Source organism: Triturus cristatus, chromosome 7 (genome assembly GCF_964204655.1).
Source record: "Triturus cristatus chromosome 7, aTriCri1.1, whole genome shotgun sequence".
Taxonomy (NCBI): Eukaryota; Metazoa; Chordata; class Amphibia; order Caudata; family Salamandridae; genus Triturus; species Triturus cristatus.
In genome coordinates, this window is record NC_140590.1 from 1,167,207,754 (window position 1) to 1,167,224,388 (window position 16,635).

Below are 16,635 nucleotides of genomic sequence, written 5' to 3' on the forward strand. Positions count from 1 at the left end.
GGAGGGACTTAAAAGAACAATTTCCCCTAGACTGCCACCTGTCCCAGCATGTCCTATCAAGATTTATGGGTCTTCCTTTTGAACCATTAATTTCTTGTCAGTTGCATCTTCTTTTGTGAGAACTCGCTTTTTTTAATTGCTTTTACTTAGTCAGTGGCATTCAGGCATTAACCCTAGAATAGCCTTTCTTTCTGCTACACAGGGATAGGGTAGTGCTTGGAACTAACCCTAAATGTGTAGCAAACATAGTTTCCAGTTTTCATATTAATCAATCGATAGATTTACCTGTGTTTTTGCCACAGCCTGACAGTTGCAGAAAGGTCATTACACACTTGAGATGTAAAAAGGACATTAATGTATTACATTGACAGGACTAAATCATTTAGGAAAACAAAACCGTTGTTTGTTGCCGTTGTACCTCCCCTTTAGGTAAAGCAATTCCTATATCTGGATTTTCAAGATGGATAGTTAAATGCATGTATACAGACATGCTATGCAAAGGCTAAACTACTTTTACCTGTTACACCAAAAGCACACTCCAGTAGGAAAATTGAAGCTTCTATGGCTTTTTTTTAGGAAACATTCCTATTGCTGTTATTTGTAAAGCAGCAACATGGTCTACTCCACACACACCTTCACGAAACATTATTGTGTGGATGTATTTGCGCTCCAACAAGCCAATGTTGATCAGGCAGTACTTAAGACTCTTTTTCTTTTGCAACCCCTGCAAGTTAACCACTACTCTGGGAGACTGACTGTTTTACAGTCTATGCAAAGCATGTGTATTTACAGGACACCTTCCTTGAATGGATTGTTACCCTATAAGCATCTGTTCTTGGCGTGTAGTGCTGTAGTTTCACATGCACCATCCCTCTTCCCCAAATTCTTGTGTAAATTGCAGTTCATATACTTAATCTCACATGAACACATGGCCATCTCAATGCTTACATACACAGCATTCTTTACATTGTCATCTACCCACGGCAAAACAATCTGAAGATGGCGTCAATGACCATGCGCAGTATTCCCAAGAGGAGGAGTCACACAACCTCGTGACTCAAAGAAAACCTTTTGAAACAAAACCATCTTGTAATCATCCGAGCCCAACACTAGATGGTGGACTTAAGCAAAGCACGTGAACCTACAGCACTACATGCCAAGAGAAGATGCCTACAGGGTAAGTAACGTAATCCTTCCTACCAGCAACTTCATTGTTTTCTAAAACCTTCCCACTAACCCGTTCAGATCACTTTTGTTTATCCCTGACTCGGGCAAGGCCACCAGGAAATGGAAACTATTAGAGGAAGGCTAGTTGCATAATGTTTTAAAAACGGAATTTGACAAGCCTCTTTGGGCCATTCTGGAGGCTGTCCTGAATGTAACTTATAATAATGTTTTAACTTCAGTCTTAAACTAATCTTTTTTTTAATTGGTAACTGTGCTTTCTGATGGCCATTCACGTAACCCATGGTACTTGCAAGAGCGGCAGTCATTGAATATATAACTTCAAATGGCTAAATGAGCTTGGTGCACCAGAGTTCTGTTTACAGAAATATAAACTAAATACACTCTATCTTTAAAAGATGCCAAAAAAATCATACTATAATGTTCAGGTTGCTGAATCTGCAAACTTCTCCAAAGAGCTATTGAGACTATTATGGTTGTCCGCAAGTACCATAGACTCCCCAGATTTTGTGATTTGGCGCTCTGAGTTTGGGATAAAGTGGAGAATATTAGATAACCAAAGCACAACCATTTCTTTAATGCCGATTGACCCCCCCCCCCCCCTCCCCCCAAAGTCCATCTGGTTACTTTTGACCAAGTCTCGGTATATGAATTTATTGAAATGGTGGCTGGTGCTCTACCCTTGCCCCACCGAAAGCGTCAAGAACAATAATAATTGCGCCCATGAACAGAAAGCCCTGTAATCGCTGCTTGCTTAATAAACCCAATTCAGTCTCCAAGAATCCTCAAAAGACCAGTTGGTTACCATTTACAAAATCTAATGTAGGCTCATTGTATCTTGGGTACAGCCAATCAGGCTTTCGCTTGGGCTGTAGTACGGAATTAGTTGTATTGTTTTTCCTTGATGTTTTAAGGATGGAGTTAAAGGTACAGTTGGTTTATTTGTAGCAGCTTAGAATGCATTCATAATCTCCGCATCTAAACATAGATAAACATCCGTTCCCAAGGAAAGGTCTTGAATTGGCCTATATTCTTCCTTAAGATGGTAACACAGGTTGTGTGCACTTAATTTTTGTTGTCACCGTGCACTTTGAAATGGGAGTTGTCGCAGGGGTGCATCCTCTTGCCTTGGCTATTTAACATTTGTATGCAACAGTTAACAGTACTCCTGGAGAGTTGAATTCTACATGTATGAAGACGATACACTTTCGGTGCTCATTGTGACTCCCTCTCACAGCCAGAAAAATCGATCACTGGTGTCTTCCCTCGCTTTAGTGCCGTGGTGGTTGTCTAGTAACTTATTATAGCACAGTCCTGCCAAGGCAGAGGTCCTTCTCACAGCAATTCTCCTGTCTAAAATATGTTTGAATGGCCTTTCCTCTTGGGTGACTACTCTACTCAATTTACCTCTGCCCGTCTCCTTCAACATTGTAATAAATGAACAGCTTCCATTGTAGCTCTTAGCAGCTGCAGTTTCAAGGGACTGCTTTGTATTGCTAAAGCTACTTTGACCTGTTCTTTCATTTTTCAATTTGCAATATTCCATCCTAGATGCCAGTGAAGGTTTTTAATCCAGGCAGGGTTAGGGCTGTAGCTTATATCTGAGCACAGCAGAACATTTTCTGGCTCATCTCCAACTTAATACAAAAATGCAAGCCAATCTGATCGTGGGACAAAAAGTCATATTTCCATAACCTTCCATCTGCTTCAAAGGCTCGCTATTCATAAAAGGATTGTTTATATTGATAAGAATTGTGATAAAGACAATCCTGAAGGCTTCTCGCAATTTCTTAGCAACTGAGTTTAAACTGAATGCACCCAAATGCACCCAAAGATCTTCTGATTTGCTCCTGTTAAATAGCCCTTGAACCTGAAAATTCAAGTCAGGTGAGAGAGCTTCCTTGGTGGACTCTGAAATTCCAGCCGACCTACCGCCACTTCCCCATATCAAATCAGGAAAGAATTAAAAACATAGTTGTTCGTACTCTAGTAGACCCTAATCACCATAATATTGCATTACAGAACAGCATTTATATAGCAATCACTAACTTTATGTAGTGCACTGAAATGCTTGTCTACATGAGTTGCATGGAAGACTGAGGAGTGTGGTGGGAAATGTGTTCTTTGTTTTGATCCTATTGTTGAAGTGTTTCTTTTTTTGGGCGTGCTGACCACCCAGGATTGGCTATTACATTTTGGGACGCACTACTTAGCAGTGTGATGGATAAAGAGGTGTTCGAGACAGAGCTGTGCAGTTTCATTTTCAGTATGCTACTAGCTTGAACCGCTCTTCAGGTCCCTTTAAAGTATTTATTAAGATCATAGTCCACTTAGCTGGTTACTGCATTGGTATGACCAGTCTGAAATATATTATTTAAAGTTTGAAGTGTGAATGTTCCAAACAATGGCAAGAAGGTGCAGCATTGCTGAACTTTATAAATAACCAGTACACTCTTAGTTGGGCTTTGTGATGTTTGTCTCTTGTTGACCAGTGACTCTTTTGGCCCAAATTTAACTTAATCTTGGTTTTGTAGGTGAAATGGGTGGAAAGTGAGAGTGAAACTGGAAAAGCTGAAAGAAAAATTGCAAAAAGAAGTGAGTCCTTCGAAGTTGGAAGTGATGTGAGTATTAAGTTTTGCAGTTTCTCTTTCTCTTGAGTGTGGAAAACTTGCTATATTCTCTGTTTTGCTTTGGGACAAGTTCTTCCTGAGCATGAATATTTAATGATTTAGTTACTTTCCTCTTTATCCTTTTTAGGTTTCTCTTGTATCTAATATATATTAGAAGTGGGCTGTTTTCACTTCCCGTTGTCAAATTACTGTTTCCGTCCGTTGTTGTGAACTTTTTAAAAATATTTTTTATAGGGCTCGCGCCCTGCTTTGCAGAGCGCAGAACTGCTCGCGCAGGCGAGAGCCCTTTTGTCCGGGGTTTGAAAACGGACCCTGGAATCGCACACGCTCGTGTGTGTGCTTTTCCTTTTGGGTTCCGCTATTGGGCTTTGAGTGCGGGTTTTTTTTTTAAACAGAGCACGCAGTAGGCCAAAGGCAGGCGCATTGCTCCGCCCATGGCCTGTTGGTGTCTGTTAAGCGCACCAAAGCCCATGTGGTTTCAATTATCGTGCCCAGACACGGGCACGATAATTGAAAACATATGGCTCGCTGTGGCGCGCACCACTAGCGGGCGTGTTTTTTTTTTTTTATTTTAAAATAGCGATCGCAAAAGCGATCGCTTTCAGTGCCGCTTGTTAATTACACTTGCAGCGGGCATGACATCTGAAGACTTTACAAAAGAGAACCTAATCGTTGGTCCTTGTGGGCACATGTTTTTGTAAAGGATATTTTTAATATGTTTTCACTGCGGAGGATAGTGTGTTTCTGGCTGTACGTCATTGGGTCAAGCTCCCGCCCTGACAGTAATGTCTGTTTTTTCTTTAAAAACTGCTGGCTTACGTTGGTTTCTTAATTTTTTTTCCCCTCTTTCTAACTTTTTCGCTGTTATTTGGCAGTCAATTTCTTATCCTACTCGGGTCTATTTCTATCCCTGTTAGGGTCTGTATTACAATAAGTGTCTAGAGGGTGTTATCGTGTAACAGACAGTGCGAGTGCATTGTGCACCCCCCAGGGTACCCAGGCTTTTATTACAGACGTGCGTCCGCTACTGTAATACTGAATGTCTCGGCACACATGTACCAAAGGCTGAATCCTAAAGGGGTGTTCCCTCAATTCCACAGGCTAGTGCTTTGGCCCTATGCAAATGAGGTAAACCCTGACTCTGTAAATACCAGAGGTGAAACTAGTGACAAATTTCGGGGGAGGGCAGGGGCTAAGAAAAAAAAATGTGGTGGGGGAGGGGTAACTCTCCAAGCATAGGCAGAGTGGAGATGCAGGGGCTCTAAGATGGGGCGAAAAAACGGCAAGCATTTGCAATGCAATAGGTCTAGCAGTAGTTAAAGTTTGAGCTACTGGCGTTGCATATAATGATGCAACGCCAATAGCTCAAACTTTCAGTAATGCGAGACCTATTGCATTGCAAATGCTTGTTTTAACTTTCCCTGGCTGCATGCATTGAAACAGCTTTTACATTCCTGCTCTTTTCATCATGACCCCACCGAGGAGTATTCATTTGATTTCACTACATTCTATGTGGGCTTAAGTTCTCAAACTCTATTTCATGACTTTGTTTTTGGGCAGTTCAAGTGCCTGCATGAGCCGTGTGAAGTTAATTGAATACAAAAAAAATGGCTTGCATACATTTTACTCTTCAGGTTTTATGTTGCTCGAGTACTGAACAGAGTGAGTAGTACCAGTAGTCAACTTAGATATCCAGTCTGATTTATTTATTTTTGTTGATTTTTTTTTATTATAGTTTATAAGCTTTTTTTTTATCACATCTGCTTGGATATCAAGTCTGATATCTTTGTTTTTAGGTTTTGCCTGCACGAACAGCTTATTATTAATCACATAGATGAAACCTAATGCATTTACCAATGTTTGTTGCTTTTTCTTTCTTTTGCAGGCTTCTGGTCATTCCTACCTGGAAACTGGATATGTCGTAAGTGCATTTACTTCTGTTCACTGGTCCTTTCATTCTGCCACCCACCTGTAATTGTCCTGGGTGGGGTATTGGTTAGTTTAGCCCTCTGATAAGTGAGAATGTTATTAAAGGATTGTTTTAATGTTCAATGGAGGGGCGGTGGAGTGTGACGACGGTCCGATTGTATTGTGGTGTAATTGCATTTATATAGCGCTTACTACCCCTGACGAGGCAGTGAATCGCTTTTTCTGCAAGTAGCACGCTACTCCGGAACCCATAAAGGATTAGTGGTGAATGAAAAATTTCCTAGCTATCGTAACATAAAGTTTCTATTTTATTAAGGACTCTGAGGCGAGGATTATGCCTTCTTTCTTCACTTTATTCATACAGCAGCGTTGAAAGAAAACTAACAAAGACTACGTTTCCCATGAACCATAGGGGAAAAAAGTAGTCGATCACAATGTGTAAACAACCAATCACAAGAAAGCGACAACGTCCAATCAGGGCCTCTCAGGATCCATATCGTCCTTTGTTAGTTTCCTGTCCTCCCCTTTCGGAGCGCGAAGACAGCCAAAGTATCGTCTTCAGGAATCCTGTTTTTGGGTATCCGAACCTGCAACAAACAAGGAAGCATTACCAGAGTAAACTACCACCCTAAGTATCATTATTTCAGGTAAGAATACATTATAGTCAATCATTTCCATCAATTCAATAGAACATCAAACCACAACATCTTCCGACATAGGAATGAAGAGAAGAGAAAACATACCTACTTCCATACGGGGAGGGATTTCTTCCAAGAGCATAGGGCGGGATAATCCTCTCCTCAGAGTCCTTAATAGAATTGAAACTTTCCGTTACGATAGCTAGGAAATTTTTCATTCTATGTCAGGACTGGAGGCGAGGATTATGCTTGTTTAAAGCTTGCCCACAACCAGATGAGCCATATTTAGAATTGGCTTGAAGTAAAAACGCTTAAAGGTGGAATCTGAGGACCAGTCCGCCGCATTGAGGATATTCTCCAAGCGAGCACCCAGACCAAACGCCTTAGATGCCATGGCTCCTCTTGCAGAATGCCCACCAAAGTGTCTGAGGCTAATGCCTGCTTCTTGCATCACCCAACAAACCCATCTGGCAATGGTGGGTGAGGAAACCGCCCTAAAGGGTTTCCGGAGCACAATGAGAAGCTGACGTTTTGCAGCGTGAATCTTTCTGGATTCACTATGCTGTGCATTATTCCGCGATCTGGTGGTTGGGTCCGGATTCGTAGTCTTTTTTTTTTTTTTTTTTTGTAGCCCAGGTGGGCGCCGACGTCCCATTTAGTGTACCTCCCGTGACGTCGGCGTGCTTCCTGCGGAAGTCCCACCTTTGGGGCGCCATCTTCAGATTCTTTTTTCCGCCGTTGGGTCTGGATCGTCATCGAGAAGCTCCAGAGTTTTTAACGAAGGAAGAAGAAAAATACACGAGTTTCATCGAAGGAGAAATTATAGAAGACTACAGAGAGCAAGAGCATACAGCCGGGACGACGAAGGAGGAGATCCTCAATCTTCGACGCCCTTACGAAAATGCGCACTCAGACTCGTGAGCGCAATGGACAAGACACCCTTTAAATTCTGCCGTAATTGCCACCACAAATACGCGCAGAAGGACCAACATCCGGTCTGCAACCTTTGCCTGCCGATCGACCACGAGAGCAAGGACTGCAACGCCTGTTCCGTCTTCACGTCGAAGACACTCCGGGTGAGAGAAAGGCAGAGGAGAGCCAACTTCAACATGGAGGGCAAGGGTAAGGCCCCGTCGCTGTACGAACTGGGCCTCTCTACCGACGATGAAGACAACATTGCCGAGGGACCTGATGTCTTCACGGTAGCAGAGACTGATAAGAAAACGCCTGACAAGGTAGGAGACACGTCTAGTACGAAACCCCCGAAAGGGCCCCAAAAATCTGAGTGACTCTCGAAAAACAGAGTCCAAGTCCTCGAAAGGAACACCGGCGCCGAAAATTTCGACGACCGCGAGTGGATCCAAGGACGAAAGGCCCAGCGGATCCTTCGAGAATGACTCCCAGGTGCCGAAGGCCGCCGAGAAACAGAGTTCGTCGAAGCAGGCCCACGAGGTGGGGCGTTCGGCGACAAAGGAGAAGGCCGCGTCGACGCAAGCTCCGTCGAAAAGACCAGCGTTCGCCGCCGAACATGCCTCCGAAATGGAGAAGAAAAAGAGAAGGCTCGAGGCGGAGATGGAGAGCATCCTTTCGAGGAAGATCGATGAAAAAAATTCAAAATCCCAACGAAACCGTCGACGGATGTCGTCGAGATCGAAGAACAGGAAGAGTTCGACGCCGAAGAGCAGTCGAGAGATCCTGAAGAGGAGGAAGAAGACCCCCTACTATGAGGGAGAAGATGAGGAAGAGGAGCAGCAGTCGATCTACGGCTCTGCGCCGTCGACGACACATGAGCTGGATGGCAGGACATCGACGCCGAAAATCCCGAAGAGCCCGTGGAGACCTATCCTTCGAGGCCTTCGCCGCCAGACGACATTGGGGCATACAACATGGTAGTCAAGAGCGCTGCAGCAGCTTTTGGCGTGAAATTGGACGAGGAGAAGCCGAAAGCAGATTTTCTACTCTAAACACTGCTCCCCATCCAGACTAGGAGCCAGTTCCTCCCCATGCTCCAAAGCATAATGAACCAAGGGAAGGAGGCGTTCAAGGACCCAGGAACTTGCAGATCCATCCCTCCCAGAACAGAGAAGAAATACAAGCACTCCTCACAGGACCCGCCATATATCAAAGGATCAGTCACAGCTGACTCCATCATTGCGTCCACGGCCAGGAAAAGGGCCAATGTACCGGCAACCTCAGGGCCGCCTCCCGACAAGGAGAGCAGAAGGATGGACCTCACCGGGAGAAAGGTTGAGAGAAATGCGGCAATGCACTGGCGCATGGCGAACTCCAATGCCCTATTGAACAGGCACCAGTACCAGCACTGGAACGAGATGGGAGAACTAATCAAACATCTCCCCGAGCAATACCAGCAGAGAGCTTCCCATCTGGTGGAGCAAGGGAAGAATATTGCAAACTCATGCATTAAGACAGCTTTGGACGGGGCAGAGACATCGAGCAGACTGATGGCTATAGGAATCACATGCCTACCTGCGCATCCCGATGAACAGGCGCCACAAAAACCTGTTAAGGTTCAACATCAACCAGGATCATTCCCAATTTACAACCCTGGCATTCGGGCTAAAGTCCGCACCAAGGGTTTTCACAAAATGCCTTGCAGTAGTAGCAGCGTACCTACGGAGGGAAGGGATTCATATGTATCCTTACCTAGACAACTGGCTAATCAAAGCAAGTACTCGCGAGGAGCACGCAGAGCGGGTGACAAGAACACTAACAAACCTGGGGTTCTCGATACACTGTGGGGGAAGTCATCAATGGAACCAGAACAGGTGAAGATCTTCCTGGGAGCGCAGATCAACACCTTAGACAAAACGGTCATCCCCAGCGACAGGAGAACAATAGCCCTGCTAAAGGAGACTCGTCTCTACCAGAAGGGGCGAGCTCTGACAGTGAGAACAGCGAGCAAGATCATGGGTATGATGGCGTCGTGCATTCACCTAGTCCCCAATGTACGGCTTCACATGAGACCGTTCCAGGAATGGCTGCAACAACAATGGTCACAAGCAAACGGAAGTTGGGAGGATCTAGTGGTTGTTACGCACGCAGTGCAAGAGGAGATAGCATGGTGGAACAGGGAGAACATAACTATAGGAAAGCCCTTGACACCACCAAACCCAACTGTGACCATTACCACAGACGCATCCCAGATAGGATGGGGAGCGCACATGAACAAGCTCAGAGTGAGGGGTCTGTAGACTCCAGCAGATGCGGTCAGACACATCAACTACCTGGAATTGAAGACCGTACTGCTAGCCCTGAAGGCCTTCCAGAGGCAGCTATACAACCAAAAAGTTTTGATACAGACTGACAATACTACCACAATGTTCTACATCAACAAGCAGGGAGGAACACAATCGTTCCCCCCCTTTCAACTCTGGCACAAGAGATTTGGAGGTGGGCCATCCCACTCAAAATAGACCTGCTGGCGATACACCTACCAGGGAAGGACAATGTGGAAGCCGATTGGCTCAGCAGGCAGACCTCGGCATCCCACGAGTGGGAGCTCAATGGACAGGAAATGCAAAGGCTATTCAAAAGGTGGGGTACACCGACAATAGACCTGTTTGCAACACACCTGAATGCAAAATGCCGAAACTTTGCATCCAGACAACCAGAAAAACAATCCCAGGGGAATGCCCTATGGATAAGTTGGTCAAGGCCTTTTGCATACGCTTTTCCACCAATACCACTGATACACAGGGTACTCAACCAGTGCAAGACCAGCAACATGACAATGATCCTGGAGGCACCACAGTGGGCAAGACAGACATGGTACTCACAAATAGTGGAGATGGCACAGGGACCTCCACACAAATTCGCAAAAAGAAAGGACTTGCTCTCCATGCAGAACGGAGAGGTTCTACACCCAGAGCCAGAGAGCCTCGGACTGTCAGCTTGGCTCCTGAAGACATAGAGTTTGCACACCTTAAACTACCTCAAAGCTCTATGCGAGTGCTGCGGGAGGCAAGGAGGCCAACAACACGAAAATGTTATGGGGAAAAGTGGAAAAGGTTCACAATGTGGTGCAGCAAAAATAAACTGCAAAATAAATTGACAAAGGAATCAACGGTGCTCAGATACCTCACACACCTTCTAAAGGCGAAACTATGCTGATCGTCGCTGAGGGTCCACCTAGCGGCGATCGTAGCTTACACACGAGGTGAGACAGGAGGAAGCTTCTTTACGTCACGGGTAGTAAAGAGATTCCTGGAAGGGGCAAAAAGAATAGCGCCACCAAAGAGGATGCCGCCTCCGGCATGGAACCTCAACATAGTCCTGACGGAACTTATGAAGGCGCCCTTTGAGCCCATTCACAAGGCCTCCCTTCAAATGCTAACAATGAAGACAGCCTTTCTGGTGGCAATAACCTCACTGCGCAGAGTAAGCGAGCTGCAAGCGCTAACGCCGCAAGAGCCCTACATCCAGATACACGAGGACAGAGTCGTAATGAGAACGGACCCACACTTCATGCCAAAGGTGGTGTCAGCATTCCATATAAATCAAACAATTCAAATACCAAGTTTCTTTCAGAACCCAGCAACAAGCGCAGAGAGGGCACTGCACACTCTAGACGCTAGAAGGGCGGTGATGCACTACATCGAGAGGACAAAAGAACACAGGAAAACCAAGCAGTTTTTTGTGTCCTTCGCAACGAGCTTCCTGGGTAGACCAGTGACAAAAAGCACCATCGCACGATGGATTGCACGAACAATACAATTCTGCCACAAACAGGTGGGGCAAGAACTATCCGAGGGGCCACGGGCCCACTCCACAAGGAAGAAGGGAGCAACAATCGCCTTTCTGGCAAATACACCCATTCAAGACATATGCCTGGCGGCAACATGGGCTTCGGTGCACACGTTCACTAAGCACTACTGCGTGGATATACAGATGAACAAGGAAGCACAAGTAGGACAGAAGGTGCTCCAACATATATTCAACGACCAACGCTCATCTTCCACCCAGCCGCCACAGAGATAACAAACCGCTACAAAATCTATGCACAGCATAGTAAATCCAGAAAGATTCACGCTGCAAAACGAATAGTTTCTTACCTGTCGGTGTAGTTTTGCAGCTTGAAGATCTTTCTGGATTCACTAGCGAACCCACCCACCTCCGCCAGGAAGATGAGGCAGGAGTAAAAAGAGTGGAAGGACAGACTGAATTAACAAGATAAAACTGAAAGGATACATATAAGGAAATTACTTAACGCCTAGAGTTAAAAAAAAGAGGAAAGAAAAAAAGAACCCGAAGATGGCGCCCCAAAGGTGGGACTTCTGCAGGAAGCACGCCGACGTCACGGGAGGTACACCAAATGGTGGGATGCCGACGCCCACCAGGGCCACAAAAAAAACAAAAAACAAAAGACTACGAATCCGGACCCAACCACCAGATCGCGGAATAATGCACAGCATAGTTAATCCAGAAAGATCTTCAAGCTGCAAAACTACACCGACCGGTAAGTAACTATTTGTTCTCCCGGAGGACGGTACTCGTCTGTCATTTCCTCGTATGCCTTGAGGCAGCGAACCACGCAAAGGTTCAGAGAATCCAAAAATTCTGGATAAGTGATGACTCTCGTGTGGTACTTGGTACGGCATAAAAGGGTAAACGTCACCCCATCCGGAGTGAACATGTGACTAGAGATGTCTCGTGCCCGCACATCAGAGACCCGCCAGCAAGACGCCAGGCACAGGAGCATTGCGAGTTTAGCTGACAACTCCTTACGGGATAGAAACCTATTAGGTTGCCATGAAAGGAAAAGATTCAAGACCTGATTAATATCCCATGAAGCCGAATACCGCGGCTCCGGCGGTAAAGAGACGAATACCTCTTAAGAGTCTGCAAACCAAAGGGTGTTCCCCCCACAGGGGAGCCACACACCGGGACATGGCCAGAAGAAATGGCCGACCTGAAAGTGTTAATAGACCGATCGGCCATTCCGTCTGACGCAAGTCGCACCAAGAAATTCACGACGTGGACCACGTCAGCGACCAAGGGATCGAGACCCCTTCGCAAAAACCAACGGGACCATCTGCCCCACGCGGACTTGTATCTTTAAACCGTACTTTCCTCCCAGGCTTTTTAGATGAGCTCCTCAGCTGCTCGCGAAAGGCCTGGGGTTTGCCATCTACCCCTGAAATCCTCCACGCCATGAGCCACAGCGAGTTTGTGGATAATAAAGCATGAGGAGTGCCGTTCGGATCCTTGAAGATCCGGAAACCGGGCGGAGTAGGATTGGAAAATCCCATTAAAGTTCCAGAAGAACGAGAACTGGAAACCACACTTGGGACCTCCAAAGTGGGGTGATTAGGACTAATTCTGCTTGCTGCCTGCGGACTTGAGCTGTTGACCGGGTGATCATCGCGAAAGGAGGGAACGCATCACCCCGTTCTTTGCTCCAATCTTGGAGAAACGCATCCATGGCCGCTGCCCTGGGATTGGGCCTTCAACTGAAAAACCCCGGGAGTTGATGGTCTAGTCGGGACGCAAACAGATCCACCGTAAACGGACCCCAAAGGTCGTTGAGGGACGCAAAGATCAAGTCGTCCAGCTTCCAAAGGCTGGAATCCCGGAAGTGGCTTGAGTGGAAATCTGCCTCCACATTGTCGCAGCCCGGCAGATACTACGCCGTGACCGACACGTGACTGTCCAGGCAATGTTACCAGAAACTTGCCGCTAGGTCCGAGAGAGCCTTTGACTTGGTGTCTCCTAGATGGTTGATGTAATGGACTGCCGAAACGTTGTCCATTTTGAGAAGTACATACGACTGCACTGAATCTCGTCCAGCATCTCAGGGCAAATGAGGCCGCCAGAAGCTCGAGACAATTTATATGTAATCTCTGTTCTTCGGGAGACCACAAGCCCCCCGTGGAAAGGTCGCCGCAACGCGCGCCCCAACCGTGTCTGCTGGCGTCCGATTCGATAACCAAATCTGGAACGGAACCGAAGATCGCTCTTACGTTCCATGCTTCCATGTGTGTTAACCACCATTGGATCTCGTCCCGAGCTTCGTCGGACAAGTTGACCTTGTGGGAGTATGGATACCCTTTCCGAAGTAAATACGCCTTGAGGCGCTGAAGGGCCCTGTAGTGGAGCGGGCCCGGAAAGATAGCCTGAATCCAAGCTGACAGGAGCCCTACCACTCGAGCCAGCTGGCGAAGAGACACTCGCTGTTTGGGCCAGAACTCGTCGCAACTCGTGGTGAATCTTTGCAAGCTTTCTGGTTGGCAAACTTGGAGTGGAGGTGGTGGAGTCGATGACGAACCCCAAGAATGTAACGGACTGAGCCGTATGAAGGAGAGATTTTTTCCCATTGATCACAAAACCGAGATCCTGAAGTAGAGTCACTATCATCTGAAGCTGATCCGTCAAAAGACTTGGACAGGACGCCATCAAGAGAAGGTCTAGATAAACGATCAATCTTACACCTCGAGCCCTTAGAAACTCCACCACCGGCTTGAGCACCTTGGTAAAGCACCAGGGTGCTGAAGAGAGCCCGAAAGGGAGAGAATTGAATTCGTAAACCTGATGACGTCAGGCAAACTGAAAAAAACGGCGATGCGGTTGAAAAATTGGGACCACGAGATCAGCGTCCTTCAGGTCCAAGCAGACCATCCAATCTTGAGGGCGGAGGACATCTCGAAGGAGGTGAATGCCCTCCATCTTGAAATGGCGGTAAACTAACCACCCGTTGAACTCGCATAGATTTATGACAGGGCGCTTGCCTCTATCGGTCTTGTCGACCAAAAAGATGTTGCTGAGAAACCCGCGCGGATGGGGCGATGTAAGCGAGATGGCGCCTTTGAGAAGAAGAGAAGCCACTTCCTCGTCCACCAGATTTGCGTTGTGAATTGAAAAGTGAATGGGTCGTGGAGGAACCTGTTGTACTAGGTTCCCGACTAATTCTATATGGAATCCCCTCACCGTCTGAAGTACCCAGACGTCGCGCATGATGGATAACCATGCCTCGTAACAACTGGCCAGCCGCCCCCCTATGTTTTGTGGGGAAGAAGGGAGAACAATCACCAGAGTTTGCGTTAGACGCTCCTCCCCTGAAGCCTCTGCATTTTCCTCGGCGTCTTCTTGTGCGGTAAAAATTCCTGAATTTGGACTGATCTTGGTACTGTGCAGGGCCTCTTTGGTTGGCTTGGTGATTCTGCCGACCGGTCGAGTGGCCCCTCCCTCGACCAGCCCCTCGAAAAACACGGGGAAACACTTTTTTGATAGTGGATTGGGCCCTGTCTAATAAGGTAAAAGTATTGACCAATTTACCCAGCTGGTTAATGAAGGGTTCTCCAAACAGTCCCCCTTGGGCAATGGCACCCGCCTCCGAATCTGCCAGGTCTCCGAGTTTCGGGTCAATTTTAATAAGGAGGGACCTACGCCGTTCGGTGGACAGGGCGCAGTTAGCATTGCCCAAAAATATCACTACCTGCTGAGCCCAGCCGGATAGCGTCTTGGGTGAAATCATGGAGCCCGAAGCTTTGGCTTCTTCAGCAATGTCCAGGATTTTAGTGGTGGGCTCGGACGTCCAAGAGTTCATCTTGGCACGCGCTCCAAGATCTATCCATGCCCTTTTTGGGATACCTAATAAACATTCTAGGGTCAATCTCCGGGGTAAGTGGCACTTTTCCCTCTAGGGAAGGACGGGGACATTCCGCTCGAAGACAATTGCGCGCTTCTTTCTCCAGTGGACGTCTGATATGTTCTGCGACATACGTCGCGACTTTCTCGGCAGGGGACCAGTCCGAAGACAGTAGATGTACAATATCGTTAGGGTCTAACATGTCTGAAGGAGTCGGTGGAGGTTGCAAATCAGAGGGGACTGAAGGAACCTGAAGGACTTGGGAGGGTTGGGAGGGAAGCCAAGGTCAGACGGGCTTGAATCGGGGTCCCCTGAAGGACCTGGCTGTGGGGAAGGAGCTGGAGGCAGGGAGTCCCCCGTACCTTTAACAGACTGGCTATCTATAAAAGCCTGCTTAAGGCGCTCAAAAGCGCCCACATCTACCCCCTGTGCACATGGGCGTTTAGGAGGGGGCGGGCTAGGGTTATCCTGAGAACTAGGAAGACTGGGCAGGTTGAGGAGCAGATCTACACTCCAGGCGCTAAAATGTCTGTTCTATTTTTCGTGTATGCCTGTCCTCTAAAGGGGAAATGGCTTGGTCCAGTGCCCTATAGATAGAGGTATCAACAGCCTCGTAAAACTCCTCACCCCATGGCATATCCGCTAAGAGGTCCTCTTCATCCTCATGGTAATCATCGTAATACTCCATTACGGGTGAGGGAGTGTTTAAAAAGTTTTTGTGCCACAACAGCCAACTGTTAACCAGAGCTGGGTGTCAGCTTTTAATTTCTTGCGTGGCAAAACCCACAAGTTCGAGGCATGTGGGCTGCTGAATTCATATCTGTGCATAGATCGCCGCCTAGTGTTGGGTCCGGATTGTGGTAAATAAAATTCCTTTACCTGGACTTAATTTGATACAGAAACATAATAAAATAGCTCAGTAAAATGAGAGGCAGAATCCGTGGTATTAGAGGTTCGGAATGGGCTTTATTCCAGTGATCGATTATAATCGGTTGCTCCAAGTTCCATCACCACGGGGGTTCAGGAAGTGAAGTACATACTTTATTGACAAGAAGTAACTTTTATAGATCATACATTACAATGAAGCGAATGCAGTAGGCGTAACAATTGATAAGGAAAATGACGATTTATCTGCGTAACCAAAAATGGGTGGAACAAGGAGTAAAAAGGAACATAATTGGTTATGATGTCATATATAGGTGGATCCATAAGATAATACTTGGCATAGATGCGCGCGCAGCAGTATGACGTGTGATTGACGTGCAACTAGGGGGTGAAGGGGACTTGACATTTAGCTCTACATGTGGAGACAAAAAGTCTGGGGGGTCAAGTCAACCTAATCCCAAATCATATCTAACATCCTATGTTTAAAGAACTATGTTATCCACAAAAGAAGGACTCTCGGACAGAATCTATTCTATACTGACTGTGCGTGCGTGTACAAGCGTCTAAGTGTCTACACTAAATGCGAGGGGGTAGAAATATTCCATGGTAACAGGACTATGAATTACTTGCATAAGGGCAGAGAAGCCGGGCCTTTTGCTCGGTAGCTGGAAGAATGTTTACTTAAACTATTAGGCAGGAATGCATCGGCTGAGGGGGAAGCAGATAATTCGAAGGTGAAATACAGTTCTTGGCAGAGAATAGG

The 16,635-nt window shown here is 46.7% G+C and overlaps 1 protein-coding gene across 3 annotated transcripts in view; it reads left to right on the forward strand.

Moving 5' to 3' along the window:
- FBRS (fibrosin) overlaps nt 1-16,635 on the forward strand; it is a 460,820-nt gene that overhangs the window by 170,178 nt on the left and 274,007 nt on the right. For all 3 annotated transcript variants that reach the window (XM_085618447.1, XM_085618449.1, XM_085618448.1), the window contains exons 3-4: nt 3,720-3,806; nt 5,701-5,736. In XM_085618447.1, the coding sequence (XP_085474573.1) occupies nt 3,720-3,806; nt 5,701-5,736 (123 nt within the window). The remainder of the gene's footprint in view (nt 1-3,719; nt 3,807-5,700; nt 5,737-16,635) is intronic.